At 41.2% G+C, this 15,973-nt stretch overlaps 1 protein-coding gene across 1 annotated transcript in view; it reads right to left on the bottom strand.

The window, feature by feature from the left end:
* Window positions 1-3,895: 3,895 nt before the first annotated feature.
* The window catches only part of spata20 (spermatogenesis associated 20), a 44,851-nt gene continuing 32,773 nt past the window's right edge, over window positions 3,896-15,973 (bottom strand). The window contains exon 16 of the mRNA XM_034132333.1: window positions 3,896-4,793. Within this exon, the coding sequence (XP_033988224.1) occupies window positions 4,599-4,793 (195 nt within the window). The 3' untranslated portion in view covers window positions 3,896-4,598. The remainder of the gene's footprint in view (window positions 4,794-15,973) is intronic.

Below are 15,973 nucleotides of genomic sequence, written 5' to 3'. Positions count from 1 at the left end.
GGCATATTTACACTTGAAGCATTATTTGTCTAAAGTGTTCATTAATGTGCATTGTCCCTATTCAAATATACAATTAAATGAAAATTAACAAATTGTGAACAAAACTAACATTGCTTTTTATTTAAATGAAATACATAGGCTAATATTTCACATCAACAGAAACAACAACGTTTTAAAACAAATCATATTAAATAATCTGATGACAGAACTGTAAACAGAATGGCTGAAACTTTAACAAACTAAATAACTCCGTTCCCTCTAATCATTAACTCATGTTTGAATCATTGAGTTAACTCCGTGTGTTGCTGCTAGTATACATAATATACCTGACGTGGAAACGTTACTCGTGGATGGGGCTACAGAGCTACTAGAGAGACAGTCGAACCCGGTGCATTTCTCCGTCTGAACGTGGAGCATTTTTGCAAGATGTTTAGACAAATTGCTCGTGTTACCGCCCTGACATGCTAAACTCTTATTGCACTTTAGGCAACGAGCGAGACGGGTAAAGTTAACCACACCCTCGGAGCGCGTTCTCTCCGCCATCTCCTCCGTGTGTGTGTGTGTTGCTGCATGTAGCAGCTGCGTGTGTGTAAACTGCCCCGCCCCCTCGCACACAGGCGGGGGAGAGAGATCTCTCGTCTGGATTGGAAAGATCGAAAATACAAAAAATGACGCATTTTGCAGTCTTTTTGCGTATTAGAAACGGAGTTGGCGACACTAAAACTGCAATATAATGTTTGTGTAGCAATAATACACATGACATATTTTTTAGATGTCTCCAGTACCGATAAAAAGACCGATAACGTCGGAGTTTAACGGTACCACGGTCTTTAATAATTCAGCCCCGGGGCCCGTTTAATACCGGGGCTCGGTACCCATCCCTACCGGTGACACATACTATACAGAGATGCTGTATGCGAAACCAATGTGAGTTTGGAAAATTGCACAGTATAAATCTATTCTAGTAGACCTCAACAATGGAATTATGATCAGTGGAAATGGCCATGACATGGGACCTTTAATCTTATGAGATATCAGTGCTAGAACAACTTGGGAGGACTTTCTGAAACAGCTCTAAACCGTCCCGGTTTGAATCCTGTTCACAGAACAATTATTATCTTGTCCATCTGCAATTATTTGAGCTACATTCATCTGTTCTACATCTACATGCTTATGCTAAGGTTATGGAAAACACAACAAAAACGTAACAAGTATTTTGCAGATGACAGAGATTTAGGTAACAATAAGGTGACAATGATCCCATACAGGAAGTGAATTATTGAACAAATGTTGCCTTTTATTCAATTCAATTTGAAACTACTCATTATTATAATGTAACTGCATCAAGTTGTTTTGTGAGTTGTGTTGGTATACATATTTTAGTGTTGGCTCATACATCTCCAAAACCAAGGTTAGCATGCTGTGCCTTCAGACTTCACTTGAGTCGTCATTTGTTGCTTTTTTAACCATTACTTCTGGACTTCTACCGTATCCTCTTTATACGTCCTGCGGTTGGTCGGCTCTGATTTGTTGGAATGATAACATTGATGGGAATACGATTAAGAAAACAAACACATTTCACATGCAAAGGTTTCTTATTGAGAGCAGACATGTGCAGAATAAGTGAAACAGTGCCTTAAGATTTAACCATTCGTTCAGATTGTATTTGAAAAACAGACATTTGGAATAGTTTGATTTCATTGACAGGGAGATTAACATAAGAACGCATGACATATTCATACTTTCTATTATTACTAGTAGCACTGATTTAAAAAGGAAAAAAGTGGCCATCACCGAAAGAGTTAACAAAATGGTAAGATGCGTTCCACTTCAGTGATTGTTGAGAACTCTCAGCTCTGACTTTACTGATAGAAATACAGGTGCTCAACGCAGCCCTTGTTGCCCGTGTTGAGATTTCCCAGGTCAACTTTGACACCAGCCTCCCGATATTCTTTAACCGCATCTTTGTTGAGAAGCAGGCCAATGGCCTTTATTGGGTGGTTGGATCCTTCTTTATTGTACCACAGGGACACTTTGTTACCTCCGGTCCCTTCGTTCAGGTCAACAATCACTGGCTTGTAATTTTGCGTCTGATATTCCAGATACCTATACTCAGTGATGATGACCAGATCTTTGAGTGCCTTCTCGGGGTCGGTGGTCTGACGGTACCAGATGAAGACATAGGCTCCTCCTGCACCTCTGTTAGTATCTTCATCCACACGAATGAAGCCATTCTGAAAGTGTTCTTTGTCTAACCCAAAGGAATCAGAGGCATTGACATCACAGATGTAGGTTTGTTTCTCTCTCTTCAGCCAGACGTGGATCCAGTCCCCACCAGCCCCGCGGTTCAGATCACAGGCCACTCTCTGCCAACCAAAACCAAACTTTTACCTTCATGGGCTGCATCTGCAGTGACACTAATTTCCACTATGGGAGTATCAAACTCTCCGGACTCTTTGGAGTACCAAAGGTAGAGTTTACTACCTCCTGCTCCAGCATTGAGATCTTTGTCGATCTTCATGAACCCTGCTTTGATCAAACCATGAGCCATTTCTTCGTTGAAGGAAACTTGAACCTTGGTGATAGGCACGCATCCATTTTTGTACCAAAGATAGCTGGGATTTCCTCCTGTTCCTTTATTCAGATTGACATCGATCTTTATAAAGCCTCTTTTGTTATGGTCTCGCTCCTCAGCTTCATTCAGGGACACAGCAAGCTCTGAGATGTAGGTGCTCATTGTGGGTTCCTGCATTAAAGAAAGACACATCATGAGTAATCACAATTGTAGTGAATAAATCTGACTTTTCAGCTGAGCTAGAATATAATCCTGACAAATTCAACCATCAGGAGTTACATTTTGAAAACAACAATGACATCTAAAACAAGTCAAAATAAAATGTATACTGCACAGAGTTCTGAAAATTATTGATTACAATGTTTGTGAAATATAAAAAAGGTATTACAGCAAGAAAATAAGACCTTGTTGAACACTTACGTGTGTGCTGACAGCGAATGATAGGCAGTAAGAAGTCAACTGGTGTGCTGAAGTCTGTTGTACTGAACACAGGTCAGCTGCATATATATAGAGAACAGAGATGCTGTGGGTCATTGTGCAATCGTTACCTGGGAGGAGGCATATTCCACGGAAAATGATACTGAATTCATGCCAAAACAATCCCCAAAGCCAAATGAGTGCCCGCATCAAGTGTGTTTATGGGTGTGAGTGTTTGTGTCAGTTCTGTGGAAGTCACATACCTGACAGGGTGACAGTTTCATTGGAAGAACATTGAGAAAGAATTGTGGTGCAAGAAGTAAAACAAAGCAGGAATGTAACACACACACACACACACACACACACACACACACACACACACACACACACACACACACACACACACACACACACACACACACACACACACACACACACACACACACACACACACACACACTCTTTGGATGAGTATTCACCTTAATCCCTTCTTTAGAGTTATTAGTAATTCAAGATTAATTATTAAATTAAATGTGGTACATAAGATAAAATAAATAAATAACTTTGACTTGATAATTTTGTTCACAGCATTAGACCTGTCCTCTAATCTCTACTAGAATAAGATAAGTGTGCATGTTGGGTGTTTTAACACTCCTGTGATGTACCTGATCTTGTTATCCTTTTCATTACCCCCCTTCATTTTCATAATTTCCTTTTGGTGCTGTGCGTGGTGATGAAAGCTGGTTCGAGGGGCCCCCAGTGAATGTTTGCCTAGGGCCCCCACAGACTCTAGAATCGCCACTGCCCGACAGTAAAGAATAAACATATTTATAACTAGTAAAGCTAGTTCCAGAGTAGATCAAATAGCTTTTTTATCAATTTGATCAAAAAATGTTTCCACAACAGGTTGAATGTCATAAAGGATATGTTATGTAAGCATTTTCATTCTTAAATGGCTTGAATTTTACCTTTAGCAACAAAAAGAAAAGCTTAGCTCGTTATGTCACATGTGTTAGTCTGGCACATGGACATCTTGGACATGTTGTCATGGGAACACAAAGTCACATGACCTGGCCCATGAGCCACCAGGCTGTTCAGTGTGTGTCACTCAGGGACTTCATGAGATAAAAACAAGGCTAAAGCTGTATAAGGAACTTTCCAGAACATTTAAAGGTCATGTGACACCTGTGTCACGGTGGGTCCTTATGGTCAATGGTGTTCTGAATGTGTTTTTGGTTGCTGAAAGAAGGTCTGTGGTTAACACAAGCTGAAGAGATTTTAAAAACACCAGTAATTGAATTTAATAAGTATAATAAACGTTTAAGGTTATTTTCTGCAATAATCCAAAATCCAATTTACAATTTAGCATTAAACAATATGTCATCCCTGCACCACGCAATACCTTCAAATGAAAACATTGGATTTTTATAGCGCTTTTCCTAGTGCTCAAAGAAGCTTTACATCAAATCAGAAACAGAAACAGTAGTCCTAATCCATGTGCGAGTAAAGTGAGTAGGGGGAGGGTTTTCATCTGGCCAAAAACATCTGATCTACGCTAAGCCAGGGCTATGAAGACAGTATTCCTCTTTTAAATCTCCCTCAGTCTTTATTCTGCCAGTATCTCCGTGTTGCCGTCCAGCAGCAGCCGGCGCAGCTCCTGTGGGTCTGTGACGGGGGGGGAGCAGGTGAAGTTTTGGCAGACGTAAGCCGTGGCGACGCCCCCCTGCTGTGACATGGAGGAGAGGTGAGGAAGACGCTGGCACAGGTAACTGTCTGCATCACCATCGATTAGCATCAACACCTGCAGGAGAGAGGAAGAGGAGGGGGTCGACAGGAGAGGCAAGACAAATGGGTTAGTTTAACATGACAGAGGTTTTAGTGCATGTCAATGGTCTGCAAAGGCGAACATCCCACACAAAACAGCCTGAAACGCCTCCACTGTACTCCTTTGTTTACTTCCAGAACATAGTGACATCCCTTTGTAACACTCACGCTCCTATTGGCTCCAACACATTGTACGTGATAGGCTAAGGGGCGGGACAGCTCTAAGCGGTTGACCAATCACAACAGAGCCGTCCAGCTAACCAATCAGAGCAGACTGGGCTCTGGTTTCAGACGGAGGGTGAAAAGAGGTGCTGCAGCACAGGCAGTATGAGAAAAATAAAGTGTGTGGGAGTTACAGTCACAAGATGGAGGAATACTGGTTCTTCTCGGTAATCCTCCATCCTGTCATTTACAAAATACTGAGTTTTTTTCACGTTTGCTTTTTTCAGAAAATCTCAAAATTCTGACTTTTTCTCAAAATTCTGACTTTTTCTAAAAATTCTGACTTTTTCTTAAAGTCTCAAAATTCTGACTTTTTTCTCAAAATTCTTACTTTTTATCTCAAAATTCTGACTTTTTTATCTCAAAATTCTGACTTTTTCTTAAAGTCTCAAAATTCTTACTTTTTATCTCAAAATTCTTACTTTTATCTCAACATTTTTACTTTTATCTCAAAATTCTGACTTTTTCTTAAAGTCTCAAAATTCTGACTTTTTTCTCAAAATTCTTACTTTTTATCTCAAAATTCTGACTTTTTCTCAAAATTCTGACTTTTTGTCTCAAAATTCTTACTTTTTATCTCAAAATTCTGACTTTTTTATCTCAAAATTCTGACTTTTTCTTAAAGTCTCAAAATTCTTACTTTTTATCTCAAAATTCTTATTGTTAATAATCCCTCGTCACCCGGCTTGAGCTTCAATCTCAGGATCCATGTATCTGTGATCCTCTCCAGAATGGAAGTAGTCATCACATACAGAGCATCAACTAGTTCCTGAACAGTGTCCTTCACATGCTGATATCCAAGAGAGGGAGTTACACAGTCACAAGATGGAGGAATAGAAAGCAGTGTTCAATGTTTACTTCAGATTAGCTCCACGTCAGAAATGATCATGCTTGTCATATGTCTCTCCCCATAGAGGCTGAATCATCATGTTAATCACATAGCTATCATATGCCTCAAACAGTCCTGATGCTCTTCTAGGTAATCAGACATCCTGTCATGTTCACAGCTACAGTTGGGATACCTTTGTTAGCATGTGTACTCTGATAGTGGAAGAGGACATTCAGTATTTTCACAACAGATAGAATCCTAGAGCAGAGTCTCCTCCTCTGCCAGCGTTCATCATGCAGAACTGTTTGCATCCCCTCCATCCTGTCTCAATGAGGCCCCTCAGCTAATTTAATGCACTCCAACATTCAGACGCTCATTTGTGCTGCTAGCCATCTGCAGCTCAGTTTGACATTTTTCCCAGAATCTGATTTTTCTTTCTCAAAATCAGATCTTTTACCAGAATTTTACTAATTTCCCAGAATTTGACTTTTTACTCAAATTTGACTTTTTCCTCAGAATTTGACTTATTTTCTCAGATTTCTGTCACATGTAACTTGAAACAGGAAACTATGGATCACTTCAAAGTGTAGAAGGTTTAACACACACACACACACACACTAGCATGCAGTGTTATGAAACGTGGTCATAGCGGTGTGACCGTTGCCATGGAGACAACAAGAGGATTTCCCCCCGCTAAAATACGAAACATTTTCCCTCTCCGTACAACTCATTTTTTTAACGCCTGTCAGCTTCACGTACTCCCTCTCAGGACCCTGAACACACCCAACTGAAAGGTCACGCTGTGTCACAACAACACCATCTTCACACTGCCCTGAGGACCTGACTGTGTGTGTGTGTGTGTGTGTGTGTGTGTGTGTGTGTGTGTGTGTGTGTGTGTGTGTGTGTGTGTGTGTGTGTGTGTGAGTGATGGAGACTAGAGAGCAACAGAGAGGGACAGATTAGGTGTGAATGTGTACGCAAGAACTGTGAATGTGATGAAGCGAATGCAAAGTGTGTAGTCTGCAAAATGTGCGTGTGTGTGTGTGTGTGTGTGTGTGTGTGTGTGTGTTGCAGTAGACAGCACAGTTGGCTACACATGAGAGCACAGTCAAACTCCCACAGGGTTAATCCCTTCATACACTGGGCATCCATGTAACACACACACACACACACACACACACACACACACACACACACACACACACACACACACACACCACACCACACACACACACCACACACACACACACACACACCACACACACACACACACCACACACACACACACACACACCACACACACACACACACACACACACACACACACACACACACACACACACACAATGTTAACTGTCCCTAAACTGACAGCTTCCTCCCACTCTTCTTCTCTCGTTCTGCCAAGAACAGTTGAGACGTTCAAAGAACATGCAGCACCTGAGCTGAAGATAACACACACACACACACACACACACACTTCTCAAAAATATATTGGCTTTTTTCCTTATTACATTTTTATTTATTTTTTAAGGTGGAAGGTTTTTCTGCCTCTTCCTGCACTCTGTGAAATGTGTTATCCATCATGTTTGTGTATTGTTTTTATTGTGCAGCAAACAATAAACAAACACACTGCTCCAAGCAATCCACAAAACAGGATGTACACACACTGAAACACACACTCTGGAGAGCCGCCGCAACACCTGAGGAAGAGCGATGACGGTGGCTGCAAATAGTGCCGAGTGCAGCCAAGCGCAAGGAGATTTACTTCCTCCATCCCTGTCACACACACACACACACACACACACACACACACACACACACACACACACACACACACACACACACACCACACACACACACACACACACACACACACACACACACACACACACACACACACAGTCACACATACACACACATACACACACACACACACACACACACACACAGTCACACACACACAGTCACACACACACACACACACACACACTCACAGTCACACACACACACCCACAGTCACACACACACACACACACACAGTCACACACAGTCACACACACACACCACACCACACACACAGTCACACACAGTCACACACACACACACCACACACACACACAGTCACACACACAGTCACAAAGGTTCCTGCTCAGTCAGGCATCTGGACCCACCGCCTCAGGACACACGCACGCACGCGCGTACGCACGCACGTACACACACACACACACCGTCAGTTTTCCGCTGACAGCGACTTCACCATCATTTACTCAGCTGAATATTCATTCAGGAAGAGGAAGAGGAGGAGGAGGAAGAGCCAAAGGGTGTGAGGAAAGTTGGCAGAAGACATTTGAAAAGAGGCGAAGAAGAACTGGAAACCAAACTAGAAAAGGATGTCCACCAAGTGTGTGTCCCTGACTTGTTATATGTTGTAGTATCTCCCTGAACAGGTGCCACTTCCTGTCATTTAAATACATTTTTCTTGCGGTTGTTAATTGGCTCGTGAGCCCGTTTTATTCCACAGTTAATAAACAACATCTTTGTTTAAAAAGTTCATTGTCTCAGGCTATTTATTTAGGCTTCCTTTATTCTCTAGAGTCTTGGGAAAGAGAAACTCCCTCTGGATTTTAACCTTTGCAGACCATTTACATGCACACAAACCTATAGAACACACTACAGGAAAGGGACAATTAAACCCCGAAAACGACTTTTAGACCTATCATGCTATATTTGAATAATATAGTGCAGGACCATACCTATATAAGGCATATTTATACTTTTTTTTTTTCAAAATACCAAACAGATCATGCATTTTAGCCATGCCTCATTTTGCTCAATTTGACAATTTCTAGCTCTGTTTTAGCAAGGGTTGATTCAGTGAGAACAGCACCACCTACAGGCCTGGCATATGTACTACAGCGTCTCCAGCGCTTTCGAACAGCAATGGCCGTGGCTGTCTCCTCCTGATTGGTGGAGTTGGCCCAATAGCCGTAGCGCCACCGTCCTGACGTCAGGACAGTGTTCAAATCTGGATCAGTTTTTATCAGATCCGTTGCAGCCCCTTTTTTAGAGATTTGGGTATGGAGGAAAATAGAGAGGGTTGTGTTTTCTGACACTTAGTGAGTTCCCTGGAACACCGGGGACACATATTCATGTATAAAGACGTGCAAAAGTGCATTTTGCATTATAGGTCCCCTTTAATTATGGTAACGGATCAGTTGAAATATGTATATTTTTATATACTAAAACTACTACAGATACTACTACTGTATATCCATAAGCTCTGATATCAGCAAACTGATTTCAGCTGCAGCGCTGCACTATGGCGTAAACACCTCACAGAGATAAAAACATGGACCCATTTCCAAGAAGTGAATGCCTTTTTTTAGACTGGAAATTAAATGCATGCTGGGAAAATGGATAAGGAAATATGACAGAAAATGATCTATGTTATCAACCCTTTACAACGAGGGTATATCCAGCTAAGATTATACAGAAACGTGTGTGTACAATCTAATTTGCTGCAGGCAAAATATCTACTTTATTTATAAAAATACCTCCAGACACATCAATTTACTTCTGAAGTGACATGTACTTTAAATATGTCCTGTCCACTCATAAGTCACCTTTGATGTCCTTAACAGTTTTTAACTTGACGTCACTTTCAAGACCGCACAAATTCCCTTTCATCTTAAATGCAACACGGTCTGATGGAGTGTGTGTGAGTGTGTGTGTGAGAGTGTGTGAGAGTGTGTGTGCGAGGGCTGATGGAGGACAGACTGCTGATTTAGTGGAGAGTGTCCTGTAGAGACTGTCAGCAGCAGGACAGAACACACACCTCACACACATTTAAGATACACAAGTGTGTGTCTGTGGATTCATGTCCAATGCACAATGAATGGACAATGTATTGATATCACAATATGGACGAGTGCACTATCCACATCGCAGGAAGTACAGTATTTCAAAGGATAAGAGGATGAATCCCAAATTGGGAAATGTTTGCGTTGCAGCAGCGTAAACAACAACAAAACAAAGCAAGGCATTGCACATAAGTAGAAATTAAAGAGTAGAAATAAACAATACTAGAATTTAAACATCTCAAAATAGAATTAAAGCAGAAGTAAAAAGTAGAAAATATACAGTAGGCCGTGAAGATAAAAAAATCTATAAACTGACAATAAAACACTATTGAAATATAAGTTAAGGGTCATGGTGCTGAAAGACTGTGTGTGTGTGTGTGTGTGTGTGTGTGTGTGTGTGTGTGTGTGTGTGTGTGTGTGACGTGTGTGTGTGTGTGTGTGTGTGTGTACAGTATGTGTGTGTGGTGTGTGTGTGTGTGTGTGACATGTGTGTGACGTGTGTGTGTGTATGTGTGTATGTATGTGTTTGTGTCTAACCTCTCTCAGTGTGTGTGTGTGTGTCTGTCTGTCTGTCTGTCTGTCTGTGTGTGTGTGTGTGTGTGTGTGTGTGTGTGTGTGAGACATGAAAGACAGCTGGACTCCATGACAGGTGTTTCATTAGCTCTCTGTCACACAGCAGGGCAGAGTCAGACAGAAAATGGAATAGAAAGTTCAGCTTTCTTTCCAACACGTGACAGAAAACTGAGACAGGTTTAAAGAAATGGAGTCCATCAGGAACACGAGGAGTTCCATCCCAGTGTGGAGGAGTTCACTGTAACACACCTCTCATGTCACGCTACAGTAACATATGATGGTCTTAATGACAGTTTAACAACATGCTTCCTATACAGTTGGAGAAACAATGTACTGAAGAGCAGAGGTGGCGCTAGACTTTTTCGCTGCCCGTCATTTTGACGGACAGGATCGTAAAATGTCCGTCAAAATCCATTATTACCCGTCGGTCTACTCTGTACACAACTCTGACGTGGGGGGGAAGAGAGAGAGAGAGAGAGCACGCTCGTGAACTGTTAGCGCCGGTGTTATGCCGTGTTTTGCATGCCCACTGCACCTCGCGGGAGCGCGCACAGCGTAAAGCAAAAACTCCCAGACATTTCAATGATTTGCAAAGTTAGGTTTGGAAACGGTATCATTTGCTTTTTGGCAGGCATGCATAACACGGCAAAACACCGGAGCCTCGCTGCGGGGAAGCTTTGGCGCTGTTCTGAGTTTGTTCTAATCCGTAAAAATGACGGACTGCTTTCAGATTTTTCCGTCATTGTTAAAAAAAATCTGTCATAGACGGAAAATATTCGGTTAACGCGACCTCTGCTGAAGAGGAAGAGAAACTGAAACTGAAAAAATCTTTACTTAAAGGGGACCTATCATGCAAAATGCACTTTTGTACGTCTTTTATACATGAATATGTGTCCCCGGTGTTCCAGGGAACTCACCAAGTGTCAGAAAACACAACCCTCTCTATTTTCCTCCATACCCAAATCTCTAAAAAAGGGGCTGCAACGGATCTGATAAAAACTGATCCAGATTTGAACACTGTCCTGACGTCAGGACGGTGGCGCTACGGCTATTGGGCCAACTCCACCAATCAGGAGGAGACAGTTGTTGGGCTATAAAGGAACTAGAGCACGGTCACATGACTTCACGTCACCACCGCTAAGCTAAAGGTGGCTAATGTTGGGCTATAAAGGAACTACAGCACGGTCACATGACTTCACGTCACCACCGCTAAGCTAAAGGTAGCTATAATGTTGGGCTATAAAGGAACTACAGCACGGTCACATGACTTCACGTCACCACCGCTAAGCTAAAGGCGGCTAATGTTGGGCTATAAAGGAACTACATCACGGTCACATGACTTCACGTCACCACCGCTAAGCTAAAGGCGGCTAATGTTGGACTATAAAGGAACTACAGCACGGTCACATGACTTCACGTCACCACCGCTAAGCTAAAGGCGGCTAATGTTGGGCTATAAAGGAACTACATCACGGTCACATGACTTCACGTCAACACCGCTAAGCTAAAGGCGGCTAATGTTGGACTATAAAGGAACTACAGCACGGTCACATGACTTCACGTCACCACCGCTAAGCTAAAGGCGGCTAATGTTGGGCTATAAAGGAACTACATCACGGTCACATGACTTCACGTCAACACCGCTAAGCTAAAGGCGGCTAATGTTGGGCGTGATCACTGATGACTTTTAGTCGTCTCGTTTAGACACAAAAAACCATTGACTTCGAGACCAGGGGACATGGAAATAATCTCTTTGAAGACAACACCTAGGGACATTCACCATCAGAAGATTAATTTAGTTATCAAACATAGCAGATTAACCTCTGCTAGTAATAAAGAAAACATAAGCCGTCAAGGAGCAGCAGAAAAAAATACACAATCAGATAACGGATAAGATTAATTGGAAGAAAACCAATTAGAGTCTTTGAGAATGGGGATGCTTAATAGAGAGATAAAGCATAAAGGGTATTATGGAGTCAAAGGGTTCATCATGTGAGGGTGGGGAAAGATGGAGGATGTTAAATAAGATACATTTAGAAGCTGGAAAAAGGGGGGTTGAGCTCCACGTTGCATTAGGTAGCTACTAACGGGGCACACGTCCAATTTAAATCCAATTACCCCTCGCCTGTTTCCACGATTCAACGCCGACGTGCTCAGATCCCAACACACACACACACACTCTCACACACACTCTCTCTCACACTTACACACACGCTGAGATCTTCACCTCATTTAATTTATTTACTATTTTAATTCACAACAAGCGTTTTCTTCTCGAAGCTCCTGCTGTTCTTTTTCCTACTTGTTGAAGTCAATTACGGCGCTAACTCTTGATGGTAATTGCTGCAATAAATTGTGGTTAATTTTTCTATTACACAGAAATATAGCTTGATTAGAGATGGGGCGAGGTTTGTTGATTGGCTCTGAAAGTGTTAGAGGAGGGGGGGGTTTAAATTAACGGTATTTTCACAGGAAAATAAATAGGCACAAAAATTAAAGCAGTGATAAAAGCGGTAGTAGCAGCGATGAGTACAGTAGGCACTAGTTAGAGTAAATAAAATAAACATATTTATAAAAAATATGTTTATTTAATTATGGGTGTGTGTCAATAAATAAATGCAAAAAAATCAAATAAATGCTAAATAAATCAAATATAAATTATAATCTAATAATTAAAAAAAAAAATCTAAATGTTAAAGAAATTCTATTAAATAAAAAATAAATAATAATAATAATAATAACCATAAATACTAATCAATTAAAAAAAAAAAAAATTGAAATTATAATCTAATTAATAAATACATTTTTTAAAAAAATGCCAAAGAAAATCTAATTAAATAAAAATGTAATTATAAAATTAAATAAGAAATCCTTGGATTAAATTCCATATATCGCCCACCCTTCCTAGACAGTCTTCCTGCATCTCTTTATCCTTCCTGGTAACGTTCCAGATATAGGATGACAGATTGTTGTAGATAAGAGAAGGAGAAGGAGGAAGGGAAGGAGGGGTTCGGTGTTTAAGAGAAGAAGCTGTCCTTTTAGAAAGCACATGTAGAGAGAAACGCCTGTGAATCCCTAAGGAGGAGAGTTGACGGAGAGGGCAAGCAGAGCGAGGAAGAACAGTGACGAAGAGGAGGAAGATTAGAGTCTCACAGTCCTCCTCAGTGACCCCTGACCTCCCTGCTGTCTTGCTGCACCTCTCCCCTCCGTCACAATCCCTCATCAAAGCCTACATATGTATGTATGTATGTATGTGTGTGTGTGTGTGTGTGTGTGTGTGTGGACAGCAGTAGTGTAGTGTTGTAGAGATATAATCCTCTCCTTGTCTGCTGTCGTTGGGCTTCATGCTTTATGCTTATCCATATCTCAGCTCAGTAAATAAATCCTGCGCTGCAGAGATAAGATGTTTGTGCACATGTGTGTGTGTGTGTGCGTGTGTGTGTGTGTGTGTGTGTGTGTGTGTGTGTGTGTGTGTGGTCAGCATTGATTCTCCTGAGCAAACGACCTGCTAAGCCCACTAACCAGACACACAGAGTGATTGACAGCTGTGGGAACGTCCCAGATGGCTCCTGGAGGAGAGAGAGTTTCCCAGTTTGTAGAGGAGGGACATTCAGTCAGATAGTTCCTGATTTTTTTTAATCTCTTATTGAGCTCGTCTTCATCATTTTGCCATGCAACGCAGAAAAAGTCCCACATTGATTGGGATCAATAAAGTGCTTCTTATCTTATCTTATACAGTATAGCCTCAAACCGGTGTGTTTCTCACTAGAAATGAGCATTGCAAGGGGTTACCTCATTGAATGTTTTGAATATTGCAGGAATTCATCTCTGTTGCAAACACATTCATGATACATGTTTTTCTCGTTTGTAAATGCAATCTCTAGAACAGGGATGGGCAAATGGCGGCCCGGGGTGTATTGTGTTTGCTTCCCGGGGAAACACTCAAAAGAAACACCGGCTGTTGTTATGCCTGCTGTGACGTTAAGTTACCGCTTGTAATTATGCCTTTACGAGCTTGAAAGTTGTATTTATCATCTGAATTTGGCGAAACAAGTTTAATATTCTAAAAACCAAGACTTTGTTTATTTGAAATCAGAGGAAAACAAACGGTCACGGACCCTGCCGTGTTGTCTATGATTACTATACGCTTTTCATTCATAATTTCAGCGGGAGGGAGGGGGAGCGGCGCTGAGGAACAGCAGAGTGCGGGTTGACAGGTGTCTGTGTTGACATTCCCCTTATTGTGCGTCAGCAGAGACAGGCTACAAGTGTCTTAGGTTCAAGTTAGACGACTAATGTCTGGGTTAGTGTTCATGACTTCATGTTTATGTCATCTTAATGGTTCATCTCAATGCACACACATTTTCCGTGCTTTCCAATAGTTTAAAATAGTTTTATTCCACTGTTAAATAACCTGTTCAATACAAACATGCCACTTGTGAAAATTAAATAACATTTCTGTGAAGTGATATTTGTTTAGTGAGCTTATTAGAGGATGTTCCCTGAAAGATTGTAAAATGTCAATGAAGATGTCAGACTTAATTTGTTAATAATTACATACAATACATGGAATGTGTGTGTGTGTGTGTGTTCCAAGTGAATCTGCGGCCCCCTGGTGGCCAGTACATCAATGATGTGCCCCCCACCACCATCCAAGTTGCCCATCCCTGCTGTAGAAGTAAAACAAGCTAACGGTGGGCTTTAAAGTGGGATATATTAGTGTGGATGTGGATTGATGCTTATTATCATCTGGACTATGTAGGAAGGAGTTGCATTAGGACAGAAATAAAGTTAAAAAAAACGTACGTTGGGATTTAAGTGGTGATACTCTTTTATTTTGCAAATCATAACGTATGTAGGGATTTTCAAATTAAAAGGTGAAAATCCCAATGCACGTTTTTTAACACAATTTTTCGTCCAAGTGCAACTCGTCCTACAAAGTCCAGTAACAGAAAAGTCAGAACTATTATTATAAATTATGTATTTTAGTCATCAAATCTATACTTTATTATAAAGTCATATGTTTTCCACACATTCTGTAGTCATTACACCTGATCAGAAAGAGAAGCTGCTTTTTTCTATGTCTGAAATCAAACCCCGATTGTTGCAGAGATTAATAGATGAATAATAAATAGATTTTTATTGTAAACTGCATGTTTTCTGTGTGAGAACAGAAAGCTTTACTGGAGCAGCAACAACGACTCAGGGTGATGGATGATGGGGGAAATATCAATCCAAAAATGTAAAAATTGTTCTGCACCTTTTCCACTTCCTCTCCTTTCTTGCTTCATCAGTAATGTATGTGTGTATGTGTGTGTGTGTGTGTGTGTGTGTGTGTGTGTGTGTGTGTCTGTGTCTGTGTCTGTGTCTGTGTCTGTGTGTGTGTGTGTGTGTGTGTGTGTGTGTGTGTGTTTGTTCATAACATGCACATGTGTCATCCTGTTCTACCTGTTTGCATATTGATATATATATATATGTGTGTGTGTGTGTGTGTGTGTGTGTGTGTGTGTGTGTGTGTGTGTGTGTGTGTGTGTATGTGTGTGTGTATGTTGCATCTGTTGGTATTTACTTGTAGACGCTCAGTATCAGAAAGTGTGTGTTTGAGTATCGCAGCTGCTGCAGGATATTCCTCTGGGAAAGAAGCATCTCATCCCCAAGAAACTGTGTGTGTGT

This window comes from Trematomus bernacchii, unplaced genomic scaffold, assembly GCF_902827165.1.
Source record: "Trematomus bernacchii unplaced genomic scaffold, fTreBer1.1, whole genome shotgun sequence".
NCBI lineage: Eukaryota > Metazoa > Chordata > Actinopteri > Perciformes > Nototheniidae > Trematomus > Trematomus bernacchii.
Note: the sequence above shows the minus strand (reverse complement) of the source record. Positions and strands in the feature narration are given on the sequence as shown.